We start from the raw sequence: 14,002 nt of genomic DNA on the forward strand, positions 1-14,002 counted from the left end.
TTCTACGAAATGCCTAGTCATTTTATAAAATGCCTGGTATTTATCAAGCAAAGCATAAAAACTAAGAATTATTATTATTAAGTAAGCATTGTATAGAACACATAAGTTTTCTATAATTATGTAATATAGTTATATAGAACATTATGCATACCTAGGCATTTTAAAGTCATTGCATAGATTTCTAGTCATTGTATTCCTAGTGACTGTATAGAATGCCTGTAAGTTTTCCATTCGTCATCAAATAATAGGTAATGTAAAAAATGAATCATTTCATGATCAAAATGATAGGCATTCTATAGAATGCCAGATTTCATACATTGACAATAGCATTTATTCTCCCAATAAATATTATGTTTGCTAAAAATATCTTAAAATATTCTTAAGCATTCTATGGAAGAACAAATGCTTTTTAGCTAAAGTATGAAATGTGAGAATTATTATATAATTTGCTTAGTCATTAGAGAGTGCTTACAGGTTTTCCAAAGCAAAAATCTAGAAATATCTTTCAATGGAGTATCTGGAAAATGCGTGAAGCATTAACAGTTTCCTAATTTGCATGTCAATTTTAGATATTCAATACAATGATTTGGAAGTTTATAGGATACTCGATTTCTAACATTAACAGCAGAACATATATTCCCAATAGTGATTAAGTTTGAAGCAAATGCTTTAAAAGAACTCTTAAGTGGAATAAACAGCTGAACATGTACTTCATAATTGTAATAAAGCATAAAATAAATACTATAATTGAAAAATAATGCAAAAATATAAACGAAATTTTATCACTTACCCTTCGACGATGATGATGCATGTTCTCAAGATTGTTCTTTTCGAAAACGTGGCCACAGAAAATATTTTTAAAAAAAGCTAGCAACTTATTGCTTGCAAATCACTTTTGCCAAAATAAAGTTAAATAGCATTTCTTTATGCAACACACACTTACACAGAAATTCAAATATTAAATAACTTGTTGAGAAAATTATTCTTTTTTTGCAGGAAGCTGGATCTTGAACAAACTCTTAACTCAAAATAAATTTAGAATTTGAAGGATAACACAAAACAGAAAATTATCAAGTTCCACCTAGCATATTTTTAACTGTTACAACTAGGGAGTTTATTGTTTCTGATTATTTTGAAAGTTTTATTATGCAATAGGAACTTAAAACTTTAAGATTCATAGTTCACATGCTTCTAACCTTTCCCAGATTCTGAACAGAATATAAATATAATTTATTTTGACTTTATCAATATCAGAATTTTTTTAGCAACGAAAAGAATTTTTTAAGCAATAAACAAACTTAATAATTCTACTTTCTACTGAAAATAAAAATCTTCAAAGCATTTTCTTCAATTCTAGAAAAAAACGATTTTGTTACTTAATTGTATCTCGTCCTAGCTTAAGTAGCAGAAGTCTTATATGCTGTCTTTTCATATTTATAACGTTTCTTCATTTCATCAAAACATTGATAATTTTCATAAATTAAGACAATTATGTTTTATTCATTAAAATATAACATTGAAACCGGTTCATAAAAATAATTCTTGATATATATTAGAATAAATAATAATAAATTCAAGATTCTACGTATTATATATATAAGATAAGCATAGTAGCTATTTTTACCACATACTGCTATAAATACTATAGGGCAACAGGTTTGTAAGATTTTAGTCGGGTACAGTTAACAACTGAATTCGAACGGTACACTGTACATCAAATATCCATCTCACCTATATTCATACATCGATTCACATGGATTTATTTCAGAATTCGTTAAACTTTCTGAAAATATTTACTTATATTTCATAATCATAACTGTATGAGTACAGGTAAATCATAATACGCTGGAAGAATACTGAGAGCACACTGGAATACAAATAAACTGTCAAGGATTATTCCTTTGAGTAGTGAATATCACCAGGTGTATCAAAATCGCTGCACTTGCCTGGTAATTCTCCTCATACTGCAACCGCGCCATCTAACGACCACAACGGAAACTACAAACATCAATCTTTTGTTTGATTGTCCTCGCACGCATTGAAAATAGCAACACGTCTAATTACTGTGTGTATGGGGAAAGCAGAAAAAGAGACTTTAAGTCTTTTGTGTAGAGAGTGCTTCCGGTTTTATTTTCCATGCAATTAAATTTGCCCTTGAGATAAAAATGTCTTCGAATGGAACTAAGAAAAATGAATAATTTATTTTCAAACGATAATTAACATATTATGTGGAAAGCATTTAAATTGGAAAAAAAATAATGATTATACTCTGAATGCAATTTAATTATTGAATTTCGATATATTTTTCTGTAAATTGTTGTTTTATATGAAAATAGAGCAGCAAAATAATTATCAGTTTATGAAAAATAAATTATATCCGATATTAACTCCGATCGAAATTTCTGTAAATTGCTTTTTTATTTGAAAATGAAATAAATTAAGCTACATATTTTAAAAGAAAAAAGCATAATTATTTGTATTTCTAATAACGGATATAAAATTTCCTCAAAGAAAAGTTTTCGAAAATGCAAAATAAATTTTAAAAATGTTCACATTTTATTTTAAATATGACTAAGTAGATATTTAAAATGCTACCCATTAAAGATCAGCATTTCATTTAATTATAAAAATATATCAATGTATTGCCATTTTAATAATTTTAAATCTTACTTCTTTTCTATTTTAATTATTTTAAATCTTACTTCTTTTCTATTTTAATTATTTTAAATCTTACTTCCCTTCTATTTTAATTATTTTAACTCTTATTTATTTAAAATGTTACTATTTTTCCTAATTTCTAATATGTATTGAATTTTCCCAAATATAAATAAATATAGTTTTCCTTTATAATTTCTCATTTCCAAAATCCATCACAATTGTCCATTTATCTATGATAAATAATAATCATTATTAACATTATTAATACTATTGCTATTATTATAAGCACAGCTTGATTTTAAAAAATTTTACATATCTTTCCCATAACAATAATGAAAATTATTGCCTAAATAATTTTTTTATATTGAAAAAATTTATAGGGATAATTGTCTAATTATTAAGAGAATTCCGTAATCATTTTTATACATATTTTTGAATCCTTGAAAAAAAAGAAAAGAAAAATTTACACATATAATTAATCACAAACCAATATTAAAACTAAATCATGCAACATCGCTTCTGAAACCTACCAAATTCACTAGTGAGTAAAGTAGAATGAAAAATATCAGAACCAATTAGGTTGCCCAAAGAAAATTCGAAGCTTTTCGACGAAAAAAAAAGCTTATCAACTCTCCTCAGTTTCCTGGAGCAATCAAAAAGGTTTTAATGTTGACAATTCCGCTTTTCTTATCAATGATTTATTAAAATTCGAAAATTTTTTTTCCAATGAAATATTAATCTGCACTTCATAAATAGTATTGTCTTTTAACAAGGATACAAAAGTATGCATAAAGGGCAGTCACTAGAGAACGCCTTGTGTATGTTAGCTAAATTAAATGTATGCATATAATACTAAGCTGTGCTGTTCTGAGCCTTTTGAATGACAACCCTTTTAAAATCCATGATGTCAATTAAAATCATGACATTCATATTTTTCCTTTAAAACAATAACATTAAAGCAAATGCAAAACCGTTTATTAACCAAAATGAGAGCTTTCCGACTTAACTCTTAGTCAAAGGTCATAAAATATCAGTGATTTCAATAGTTTTTAAATATAATATGTAGACTAAAACAAAACGGGTGAACATCTAAGGGAAAAACAGTTAATGTACATAAAAACAAATTTAGAGAAAAAGCAAATTTCTAAATTTGAAATTTTTCAGGATCAAGCATTCGATTAAAATCTTAGAAATAAAAATGTACACGAATACCACAATTTACATCCCAGAAGCAAAATTTGCAATATTTGATCTTATAAAAATGAAATTTGAAAATTGGTGGGACAAGAACCGTTTTTGTTCCAAATTCCTCACCAATTACTGCATAGTCACTAGATTTCTCATCATCTTCTTTACTATACTTTTCTTTGTTCGTCTTATATATGAAAGGAACCCTTTTCCCTTGCATGACTTATCTTCACTGATTTATAACTCTCCGCGTGATTTATAACTCTCCTTAATTTGCGACCCTGGATTATTAGAAAACGATAATCTCATTCACGCATAAATGATAACACCATAAGGCTGCCTTATCAAAAAAACAATTTTGTATTTCTCACCTCTTACTCTAATTGAAACAGCCAGGTAAATTAATAAAATCACATTTTACTGTTCATCTGACAAAACATAACTCAACAACAACTTAACTCTAATGCTCATTACCTAACGAAATCTTAGCTCCAATTTCTAGTTTGATTTCCTTTTTATGGTTTTGAAACAATGCTAGTTGTAAATGGTTAAAAATCCATATAGTTTTTAAGTCATGATCTTTGTAACCAAACTAACTGTAAACGGTTTCAAAACCGTAAAGGTAAAGCGTTATACGGTTAATTATAAGGACAGACTGCTGCCAGTTATTGTATCGTGCTTTTAGTATAAAAATTCTAAACAAAAATGAATTATTTTTATTAAATAAAAAACTGGTTTGCGTAATATTTAATAGCGCAACAATAAAAGCAATTAAAATGGCACTTTAAAAAAACTACATTTTTTAATTTTTAGTTGAATTCTCCCATGTAGATGTAGGTTACAGGGTTGGAGAGGGGATGAACTTTAGATTATATGTGGCTTCTTGTACTCAAACGAGGTCTTTAACCTCTTGACCACTTTGCCTTTTCACAAAATGTTTGTTTGATGTTTCAAAAAATATTTTTTGCAGAACTATGTCAAGATTTTGATAGTATATAATACCTCTTTTAGACCTACCCCTAACTTTATACTTAATAAAAAAGATAATTGTCTTCTTAGAAACTTTTCTATTTGAAAGATAATAGATGATTTTTATTTAAGGAAAGGAAGGTTCAATATTTTTCTGTCAGCATTGAAATAATAAAGCTTATAGCGATATTTATCTTCACATTTTTTAATTATTTTTGGATTAAACAGCATTTACAAGTTATATTTATTTATCACCTTTTCTTAATGTTATATTCAATTATCATAACGTTTATGAGTTTTTATTGTTATTCGAAACTGAAGGTTAAAGAAGAAAGTATTATTTCTTTATCAGATTATTATGTAATCATTTGATCAGAGAACATTGTGCAACATTTTAAGATAAAGACATTTAGTTATGGTGATTAACGATAAAAAAGTTACTTTGTCTTTTAGTAAGTTATATTTAATTTTTTAATAAATTTAATGCAAAGCTGTGCCTAGTCAATGTTTGCTATAAAAAAATTGATACAAAATTGCTTTATAGAAATTGAAATCAATATTGAAAATTAGTTTTGCGATTAATTGCTAAATAATTCCGGCGGTGGAAAATATTTAAGAAGTTTTTACAGTAACCAAAACTTAAATGCGAAATTAAAGAACAAGTTTGTGAATGAACTTGCAATGGTAACCAAGCAAAATGATTAAGTTTAAATTTATAGAATAAAATTGGTTATAAAGGTTATGTGATCGAATCTTTTGGTGAAAAAGAATTGATTCAGTGGGTCAAGTTGAAGAATTGATGTTGAAAACAGAAGATGATGAAAATAATAGTTGAGCCGGACTAGAATTAACAAAAAAAAAGCTTTTATTTAGTAATATATTTGCAGAGCTCGAGTTACAAAATATAAAAAATCATTCATATGAATTTCAGTTGAATCAATTTTTGCATAATAATATTAATTAGGACAGGCCATGGGAGACAAACCCCCCACAACCTGCCTAGTCAAAAGCCAAATTAAAAGTACATGTAATTTTGTTCTCAATGGACACAGAAGCATGGGTAGGAGATCCAAAATTGGCGAATTATCAAAATATAGCATAGCCCAAACAATGCCAAAAAGCATAATAATATTGGGTTTAAAAGAATACCTTGGCGATCACGAGTCGCCAACAAATTTATGAGAATTATTATAACCATGCAACCGAAACATTTAGCCGTTGGAAAATTAGAATAAAAAGTTATAAATAGATTTTTGTTTTCGATTAGAGGCGACAGTGAATATATAAGTCTGCATTAGTAATGAAATAAAAAAGTATCCGTTACATTAATCTAGAAGAGAAGAAATAAATATTTTATGTTTGTTTTAAAAAGATGAAGTTTGTGATTTATTTTAAATATAATTCTATTAATAAAAAATCAGCTTAAGCAATGAAAGATATTTAAAAGATAGAAAATAAATATGTGTATGCCAATTGTGGCATCACAAATCTGTAATAATACAATAAAAAAATTTGAGGATTCTTTACTGAACAATTTTAAATTTTGATGTGACAATCTATTGGGAGTATAAATAAGTTTCTGTCATTTTCTGTAAAAAGAATTAGCTGTTCATAGTGAAAAAACGGTACATTATCTTTAATTCAAAGTATTTTCCATTACTAAATACTACTTTTTCACCTATTTCTGGGAGAATTCGGATACCACGTTTGAAGAACTCTTCAACTTTCGAGTATATCCCCGAATCTATCCATTCCTTGGTTCCTTCAAATGATGTGAATTCCTGCTCAGACAGACCATGTGCCATTGACCGGAATAGGTGATAATTTGAAGGGACAAGGTCTGGTGAATACGGTGGATGGGGTAGGACCAATTGAAGTGTTTCCAAATAGCAGAATCAAGAGCCACGATTGCTCAGGGGATAGAGCGTTCACCATCCATTGAGGGGAACCGGGTCCGATTCCCAGCGATGGCTGATCGATACGAATCCACATCCGGCTTGCACCGACCACAGTGCTGACGTGAAATATCCTCAGTGTAGACGGATCATGGGCTAGAGCCCCTTTGTCGCCTGGCTAACCGTTGGAGCTTCTCGTGGTCTTCCTCTCCATGTAACGCAAATACGGGTTAGTTCCATCAAAAAGTCCTCCACGAAGGCAAATTTCTCCCAATACTTGATCCAGAAGTTCCATTGTCCTCTGGATTGCGTTCAAAATTGCAAGGCTACGGAGTTGAGCATTGGTAGACGTAAACCCAAAAATTGGGTCGACTGCTCAACGACGGTTATCAAAAAATTTTTTAAAAAATAGCAGAATCAATTTTCATACAAAATCGACGTTCAATGTCTCTTGGCTTCAGTTCACATGGAACCCAACTTCCTTGCTTTTGGATCTTTCCAAGGAATTTAAACAGTGATAAATTGCTTGTTGGACCACTTGTAATGTAAGAGCAAGTTCTCATTGCATTTGGGACGAATCTTCTTCCAATTCCTTGTCTTCATACAATTTCGGCCTTCCACTGCATTCTTTGCCTTTCACGTCAAACTCATCCTTTTTTAGGCTTCTGAAATCACTCATGACAGCTTCTCTCACTTAAAGCAGCCTTACCACATGCTTCTCCAAGCAATCAATGTGCCTCCGTTTTAGATTTCTTCAAATTAAAGAAGTAAATCAAATATTCCAGCAAGTGACGCTTATTTGGCACAAAACTTGACATTTTTGCATGAAAACAATCATGTAATGCTAATACGGAATCACAAATACTTTAAGGTTATGTTGTAACCAGATGAATAAACTTACAATAAGGCGTTTTACACCAGTCAATTTCTACATAATCTTCTTGTAGCGCCATCTTGTGACGAACGGCGGGAAGTTATTTGTATACCCAATAATTATCATCATGAAACAAAAAATTAGGTGTGCAGCTATTAAGAATGATGATGAGCTAATCACTTAAGAGGCTAAGCCTAGGGTTGGATTAGGGTATGGCGCGGCCTGCTACTGATATGTAACTTAAAAGTCTACCAATATTAAATTAGCAAAAATTTTACCTACATTAAAAAAAATTGAGGTATTTTATGAGATTGAATTGAATTCTTATTTTACAGAAATTCAAAAAAAAAAAAGCTTTTTGAAATTCGAATTTTTTTTCAGAGTAATTGATATGATTAAGTGTCAGCAAAAGTTGTGTATGAATGTTATGTAGTAATGTTAAATAGATGCATGCATAATATTAGTATATAATATTAAGTAGTTTCATTTTAAGTAGTAAGAGCAAATTTTAAAAATCAAAAGAAATAAATAATAATTTTCCGTTTCTTCCCAACTTGTATAACTTCTGTGCACTAAACGCCGTCAGGAAATTTTAAGTGCTTTGTAAATGGTTACAGAGAAAACTAAATAGAAAAATCAAGCACTCGGTGCTGGTAGTGAAAGAAGTTAAAATTAGGGAGCTGAATGTGGGAGTATTGTAGGAAACAACATAACTAAATATTTTTTTTCTATCTCTAAAATTTTAAGCAGACTTAATATATATTTTATGATTCAAACAAATATATTAAAATAATTACGCTTGAAAAAATCAATATTTGTTTTAGAAAATTTCATAGAGTAATTTTACTTTCATAAAATTTAGATGTTAAACAATTTAACTTCACCTCTCTTAATTCTGCCCTTCTAAGCTTCTAAGAGTTTGGTAAAAATCAAAATTTAATTTTTAAAATTTTTCTTTTTTCTAACAGTAGTTTTTGGAAAGATAATAATTGTCACATATAAATTTAATTTTACTCATTTTTTCATAAAATATTCTCCTTTTATTGAGTAAATTAATAAAAAAACGTGTGAGAATAATTATAAGTGGTAAAAGTGGAATTTTACATGGCAATTCAAAATAAATTTTATTTATTTTTCTTAGGCGGAAGCAAAAATGTTTCTGATATTAAACAGCAATTTTTATTAAACAGATAGAAGTAATTATAACTGATACATTATGATATCAAAACAAATAATAAATAATGTAAAAAAAGTCACGTAATGTAAAAAAGATTACAGTTAAGTGTTTTCTCTTTCTAAAAATTTGCACCACCATCAATTATTCAGCCTCTGTTTTTTATTTTAAAAAATCAGTAATCTTATGCATTTAAAATTGATTCGTACTTTACTTTCAAATTAATGCAAATTGTTTTTAAAATATTCAATACAAAATCAATTATAATGCAATTATTGCAAAAGCCTGCATGACTGACTTACGACCTTTTCTTCCGCCTTACATGTGTCATCCTATAAATCTGTCCTTACGACAGATGACTTTAATTTTAAAGTTCTCAAAATTGCTTTTAATTTTCATCACTATGGTGACCCCGGGGTGAAGCAGGAAAGCTTGTTAAACTTCTGCAAAAGAGGCTAACCCCGTAATCTTCGTAACTTTTCCGTGCTAATTTTTTTACTTACTTATTATTTTGAAATTACATATTCCTTTCTCTGTATTTCCGAGTTAAGTATTTTTTCTTAAATTTTTATTTTTTTTAGATCTATAGCTTTTTTATTGCATAATTTTCTTTATGTAATTTTTTTTCAATTCATAATTTCAGTGCGATTATTTTTTTTATGAAATTTAAGCAAAATCAATTTCAACATCTTTTTTTTAACCAATTTAAAAATAATTACCAAATAAAGACTATGATTAAAGTTATTGTATATACTCATAGCGTACATGCATATTACATACGGTCCATGCGTAGGTAAATTGTACCGTAACTAGGTAGCTTTGAATTCTTTTTTTTCCAGGTCAGTGTAGCAGAAAACCTTCTTAAAAAGTTAACATCTTTGATATATATTCTTCAAAAATATTTATAAAAGTTAAAATTTAATGTGATGTCTGTCCTGAATCGGCAAATTTTCAGGCTTCCGGAATAACATAATCTCTTAATCACAAAATATTTTAAAATAAATTTAAACAATCAATAAATATAAATACTATTGTGACCTATTTGATTAAATTTAATACATAACCAACAAAATTGAACTATTTTAGTTTTCCCCCTTTTTTTTGGAAGATTAGAAAAAAAGTTTTTTGCCTTCTTGATGAAGTTGAACATAGTGACGTTATTCATAAACCAGAGATCAAATATTCAATTATGAGAAAAGTTTTACTAGACACAATTTTACGAAATATTCTTATTTTCAGAAATTGATAAAATTGTGAAAACAATTGATTGAAACGATCATTAATTCACTTAATTTTGAATATCATTTAAAGCATAACATAAAGTTTATTTATTAAAGCTATTTTAGAGATGAGAGCAATGAGCAATATGAAGTGCATAAAAACTGCCTCTTAATATCTTTTTATCTAGATATCGGTTTTATTAGCACTAAAAATAATATCCTCCAAAAATAAATATTCAAATTAATTTGTGAAGACCATATTTTTGTTACCAAATCTAACGTAAAAAGTACTTTTTCTTAATGTAATTTTAAATGTATGAAATAGCTGCAATATGGTAAATATGATCCTAATAGGATATGAATAATGTAAAGAAACTGATGAGAAAGGATGCTTTGATAATGTTTCTGTTGTTACTTATGCAATTGCCAATGCCAGCAAGCATGCTTGGGGAATCAAGCAAATTTTTATTTTAATTCATAATTTCAGTGTGATTATTTTTTTAGGAAATTTAAGCAGAATCAATTTCAACCTCTTTTCTTTAACCAATTTAAAAATAATATACCAAATAAAGACTATGATTAAAGTTATTGTATATACTTATACCATACATGCATATTACATACGGTGCATGCATAGGTAAATTTTACCAGAACTAGGTAGCTTTGAACTCTTTTTTTTTTTTGGTCAGTGTAGCAGAAAACCTTCTTAAAAACTCAACACTAAAAATAATATCCTCTAAAAATATGCAAATTGATTTGTGAAGACCATATTTTTGTTACCAAATCTAACGTAAAAAGTACTTTTTCTTAATGTAATTTCAAATGTATGAAATAGCTGCAATATGGTAAATATGATCCTAATAGGATATGAATTATGTAAAGAAACTGATGAGAAAAGATGCTTTGATAATGTTTCTGTTGTTACTCATGCACTTGCCAATGCCAGAATACATGCTTGGGGAATCAAGCAAATTTTTAAGGCAGAGGGTGCATTTCTCTTTTTCAGTGGCGTCATCTATGGCCAAGAATGCACATTCAGCTCCACACACATCACAGCTAGATTTCAATCCAATCATACACCATTCATAAATCCACAGATCATAATTTTCACCTGAACCAGAGAATGGTCAATCTCCAATTCAGTACCCCCAGAAGTACTGATTTGTTACGGGAATTTGGAGGACTTTGTGACCCTGACAGATTTGACGTGTGCCAATCGCCATTTAATATGCGGGAATTATTCAGCCGGCGGAATTAGAACTCACGTTCACACGAACACAAGCCCAAGGTCCTACCAACCAGGCTATTACGGCACAACTGATAATGTAAAGACTTCGTTTGCTATAATTTTCGTTTCTTATAATTTGAAAAATAGGAAAAGTCGACGATGCTTCGAGATCTCAAAAATAGATGCTCATTCCCAGTACTCGCCAGACGTGAATTTTGAAAAAAAAACAGACATAACGTAAAGTTTCTTTCAAAAAAAAAATAATAAGATAAAAGAGAAAAACAGAACTAGAAAAACACCGGTAGCCGAGAAACATTTCAGGAGGATGCATTTCCAAATATTAATAAATAATGGGTGTCGGAAGGAAAACGATATTTATATGAATGTAACTATATTCCAGAGCATGGGGTCGGGATAGTCTGGTTAGCAGGGCACTGGGCCCGTGTCCGAGAGGTCGTGGGTTCCATCCCCGCAGACTGAGGATTCCCCGTGTAGTAAATGGTGACTGATGCACGCTAAATCTATCCAGTCACAAAGTCCTCCATGTTCCTATTATAAATCAAACCTCTGGGGGTACTGATCCTGGATTTTCCTTGTCTTCTAGATTGGTTCGAAATTACAAAGCTTCGGAGTTGAATATTAGTAGTCGTAAGCCCAAAATCGGGTCGGCGGTTCAACGACGGCTATAAAATAAAATGCAATATACTTCAGCTAAAAAGAATTTAGCGCAATAATTTCACCAAGATAAGGTAGATTTTAAATTATTACAAAAATTCATTTCATAAAGAGCTTTGACAGTATCACGGGCATCTCTTGAAAATAGATAAAATTGAAATCCAAGTTCTTCAGCACGGGCAAAGCAACGGGCTACAGCTTGACGATGAAAAAATTTAGTTTATTTATTATTTAAAACTAATTAAAGTGTTAGGAAAGGAGCTAATTAAGAATTAGAATATTTTGATGTAGTTGTGCATGTTCATTCGGTTTGGTTACTTTCAAAGTTTATATATTACACAAGCTAATTAGAAAGTTTATCAAGCTGGTCACCAAAGCAGACTCGTAAATTTTTAATTTCTTAATATCAAATCAAATGAATGAAAAATGAGTGTTTGTTGTTTCACGTTTAGTTAAGAAAGTCAATACTTTTAAAGTTTTAAAACTAACTACAACCATGCATTTTTGATTATAATGAATAATAAATACTTCTTTAATCTTATAAAGATACTTTTATGACATGAGACTCACCAAAACGTACTCCACCTCGACAATTTCAATTTAAATAACGATGTGATCGAAGATAAATTCACCAAACATTCTAACTTTCTTTTACTTACTTCCATCTCAAAGAGCTTTAAGCTAAAAAGCCAAATGCAACTAATTTATTCATAAGAATAGTGAAATTCTAAGAAGATACAAAAATTGAATGCTTTATTTATAATGAATTATCTTTCCGAAACATAGCAATCTTTGTGCAAAACTCTCAAGAAATATTAATGACATTCTTCTATTAGGGTTGTACACCAATCAATAAAACTACATCTAAGAAAAATTCAGCACACGAAATCACTTTTTGATTGGATTAACTTCTTACTAGATGTTCCATTCTGTCACAAGATGAGTTGTCCTGCTCCTGATACTCTGATGAATTTTCAGGGAGATAAGGCAATTCTGCCTAGATATATTGAAATAAGATTATTTATGGCGACTGAATTACACCGCTAAGGTAATAGCTTCTTTGCGGCAAAATATGAGATTTTTTATTAGTTGTTAAATATAGATCAGTTTGGTCTGATACAGTTATAGATGAATATTTGGTTTCGGTTGGAATTTTTTGATCTTTCATACTTTGGGCTACGTTTGTTTTGATTTATATATTTCTTGTTTTAATCAGAAAGTAGCTATGATTCTCTAAGGTTTCATTTTAAACAATTAATTTATTCGAATTAGCTTTGCTTTGTTGGTGATACGATAAAGTATGAATGTAATCATGCTTTATTTGTTAGTCAAAACCATTAAGGGAAATACGTTGTTGCTGTTGATTCTAATGCCACTTGCCACGCGGTCAAACCTGCTTGGTGAAACCGAGCAAATTTAAGGTAGAGTGTGCGTTTCTTGTTTTTTCAGTGGCGCCATCCTATAGCCAAGAATTCGTCTTCAGTCACTCACGCGTCGCAGCCCGTTTTATAGGGCGGACCCATTCATACATCTATTCATTCATCCTTAGATCATAATTTTGACCTGAATCAGAGAACGATCGATTTCCAATCCAGTACCCCCAGAGGTATTGATTTGTTATGGGAGCATGGAGGACTTTGCGACTTGACGGATTTAACGTGCATCAGCCACCATTTACTACACGGGGAGTTTTCGGCCAGCGGGGTTCGAACCCACGAACTCTTGGACATGGACCCGGCTCTCTACCGACCAGACTATCCCGGCCCGAAAGATTCGCTAAAATACGTTTAAAGTTTTATTAAAGTGTACGTTTATGATGCAATTTAACGTTTGCGGCTTTGAGAATAAAGAGAATTGCACAGCGTAGCAGGTGTTCCGTTTACGTTATTTCAGATTCACGGAACATGCGCGAATATTGCGCTGCTAATCACCAGCTAGTCAAAGGGAAGATAAAAAAGGGAGGGACTTCACAGATCATGTGGCACACTAACGTACTTATGTATTGAAGTTATTGTGCATGTGCACCTGTGTCGATAAACTGCGCACTATTATGGTTAAAAAGAAAGAGAAAGGTAATGAGCATGGGCAGTTAAACGTTCAAAAGTTTCGTAAGGGAGTGTG

At 30.1% G+C, this 14,002-nt stretch overlaps 1 protein-coding gene across 1 annotated transcript in view; it reads right to left on the reverse strand.

The window, feature by feature from the left end:
• LOC107442117 (alpha-catulin) overlaps window positions 1–1,968 on the reverse strand; it is a 313,254-nt gene extending 311,286 nt beyond the window's left edge. The window contains exon 1 of the mRNA XM_087149981.1: window positions 791–1,968. Coding sequence (XP_087006107.1) covers window positions 791–811 — 21 coding nt within the window. The 5' untranslated portion in view covers window positions 812–1,968. The remainder of the gene's footprint in view (window positions 1–790) is intronic.
• Between the last annotated feature and the right edge of the window lie 12,034 nt (window positions 1,969–14,002).

Source organism: Parasteatoda tepidariorum, chromosome 8, assembly GCF_982258835.1.
Source record: "Parasteatoda tepidariorum strain Cologne lab strain chromosome 8, Ptep-v5.0, whole genome shotgun sequence".
Lineage (NCBI taxonomy): Eukaryota > Metazoa > Arthropoda > Arachnida > Araneae > Theridiidae > Parasteatoda > Parasteatoda tepidariorum.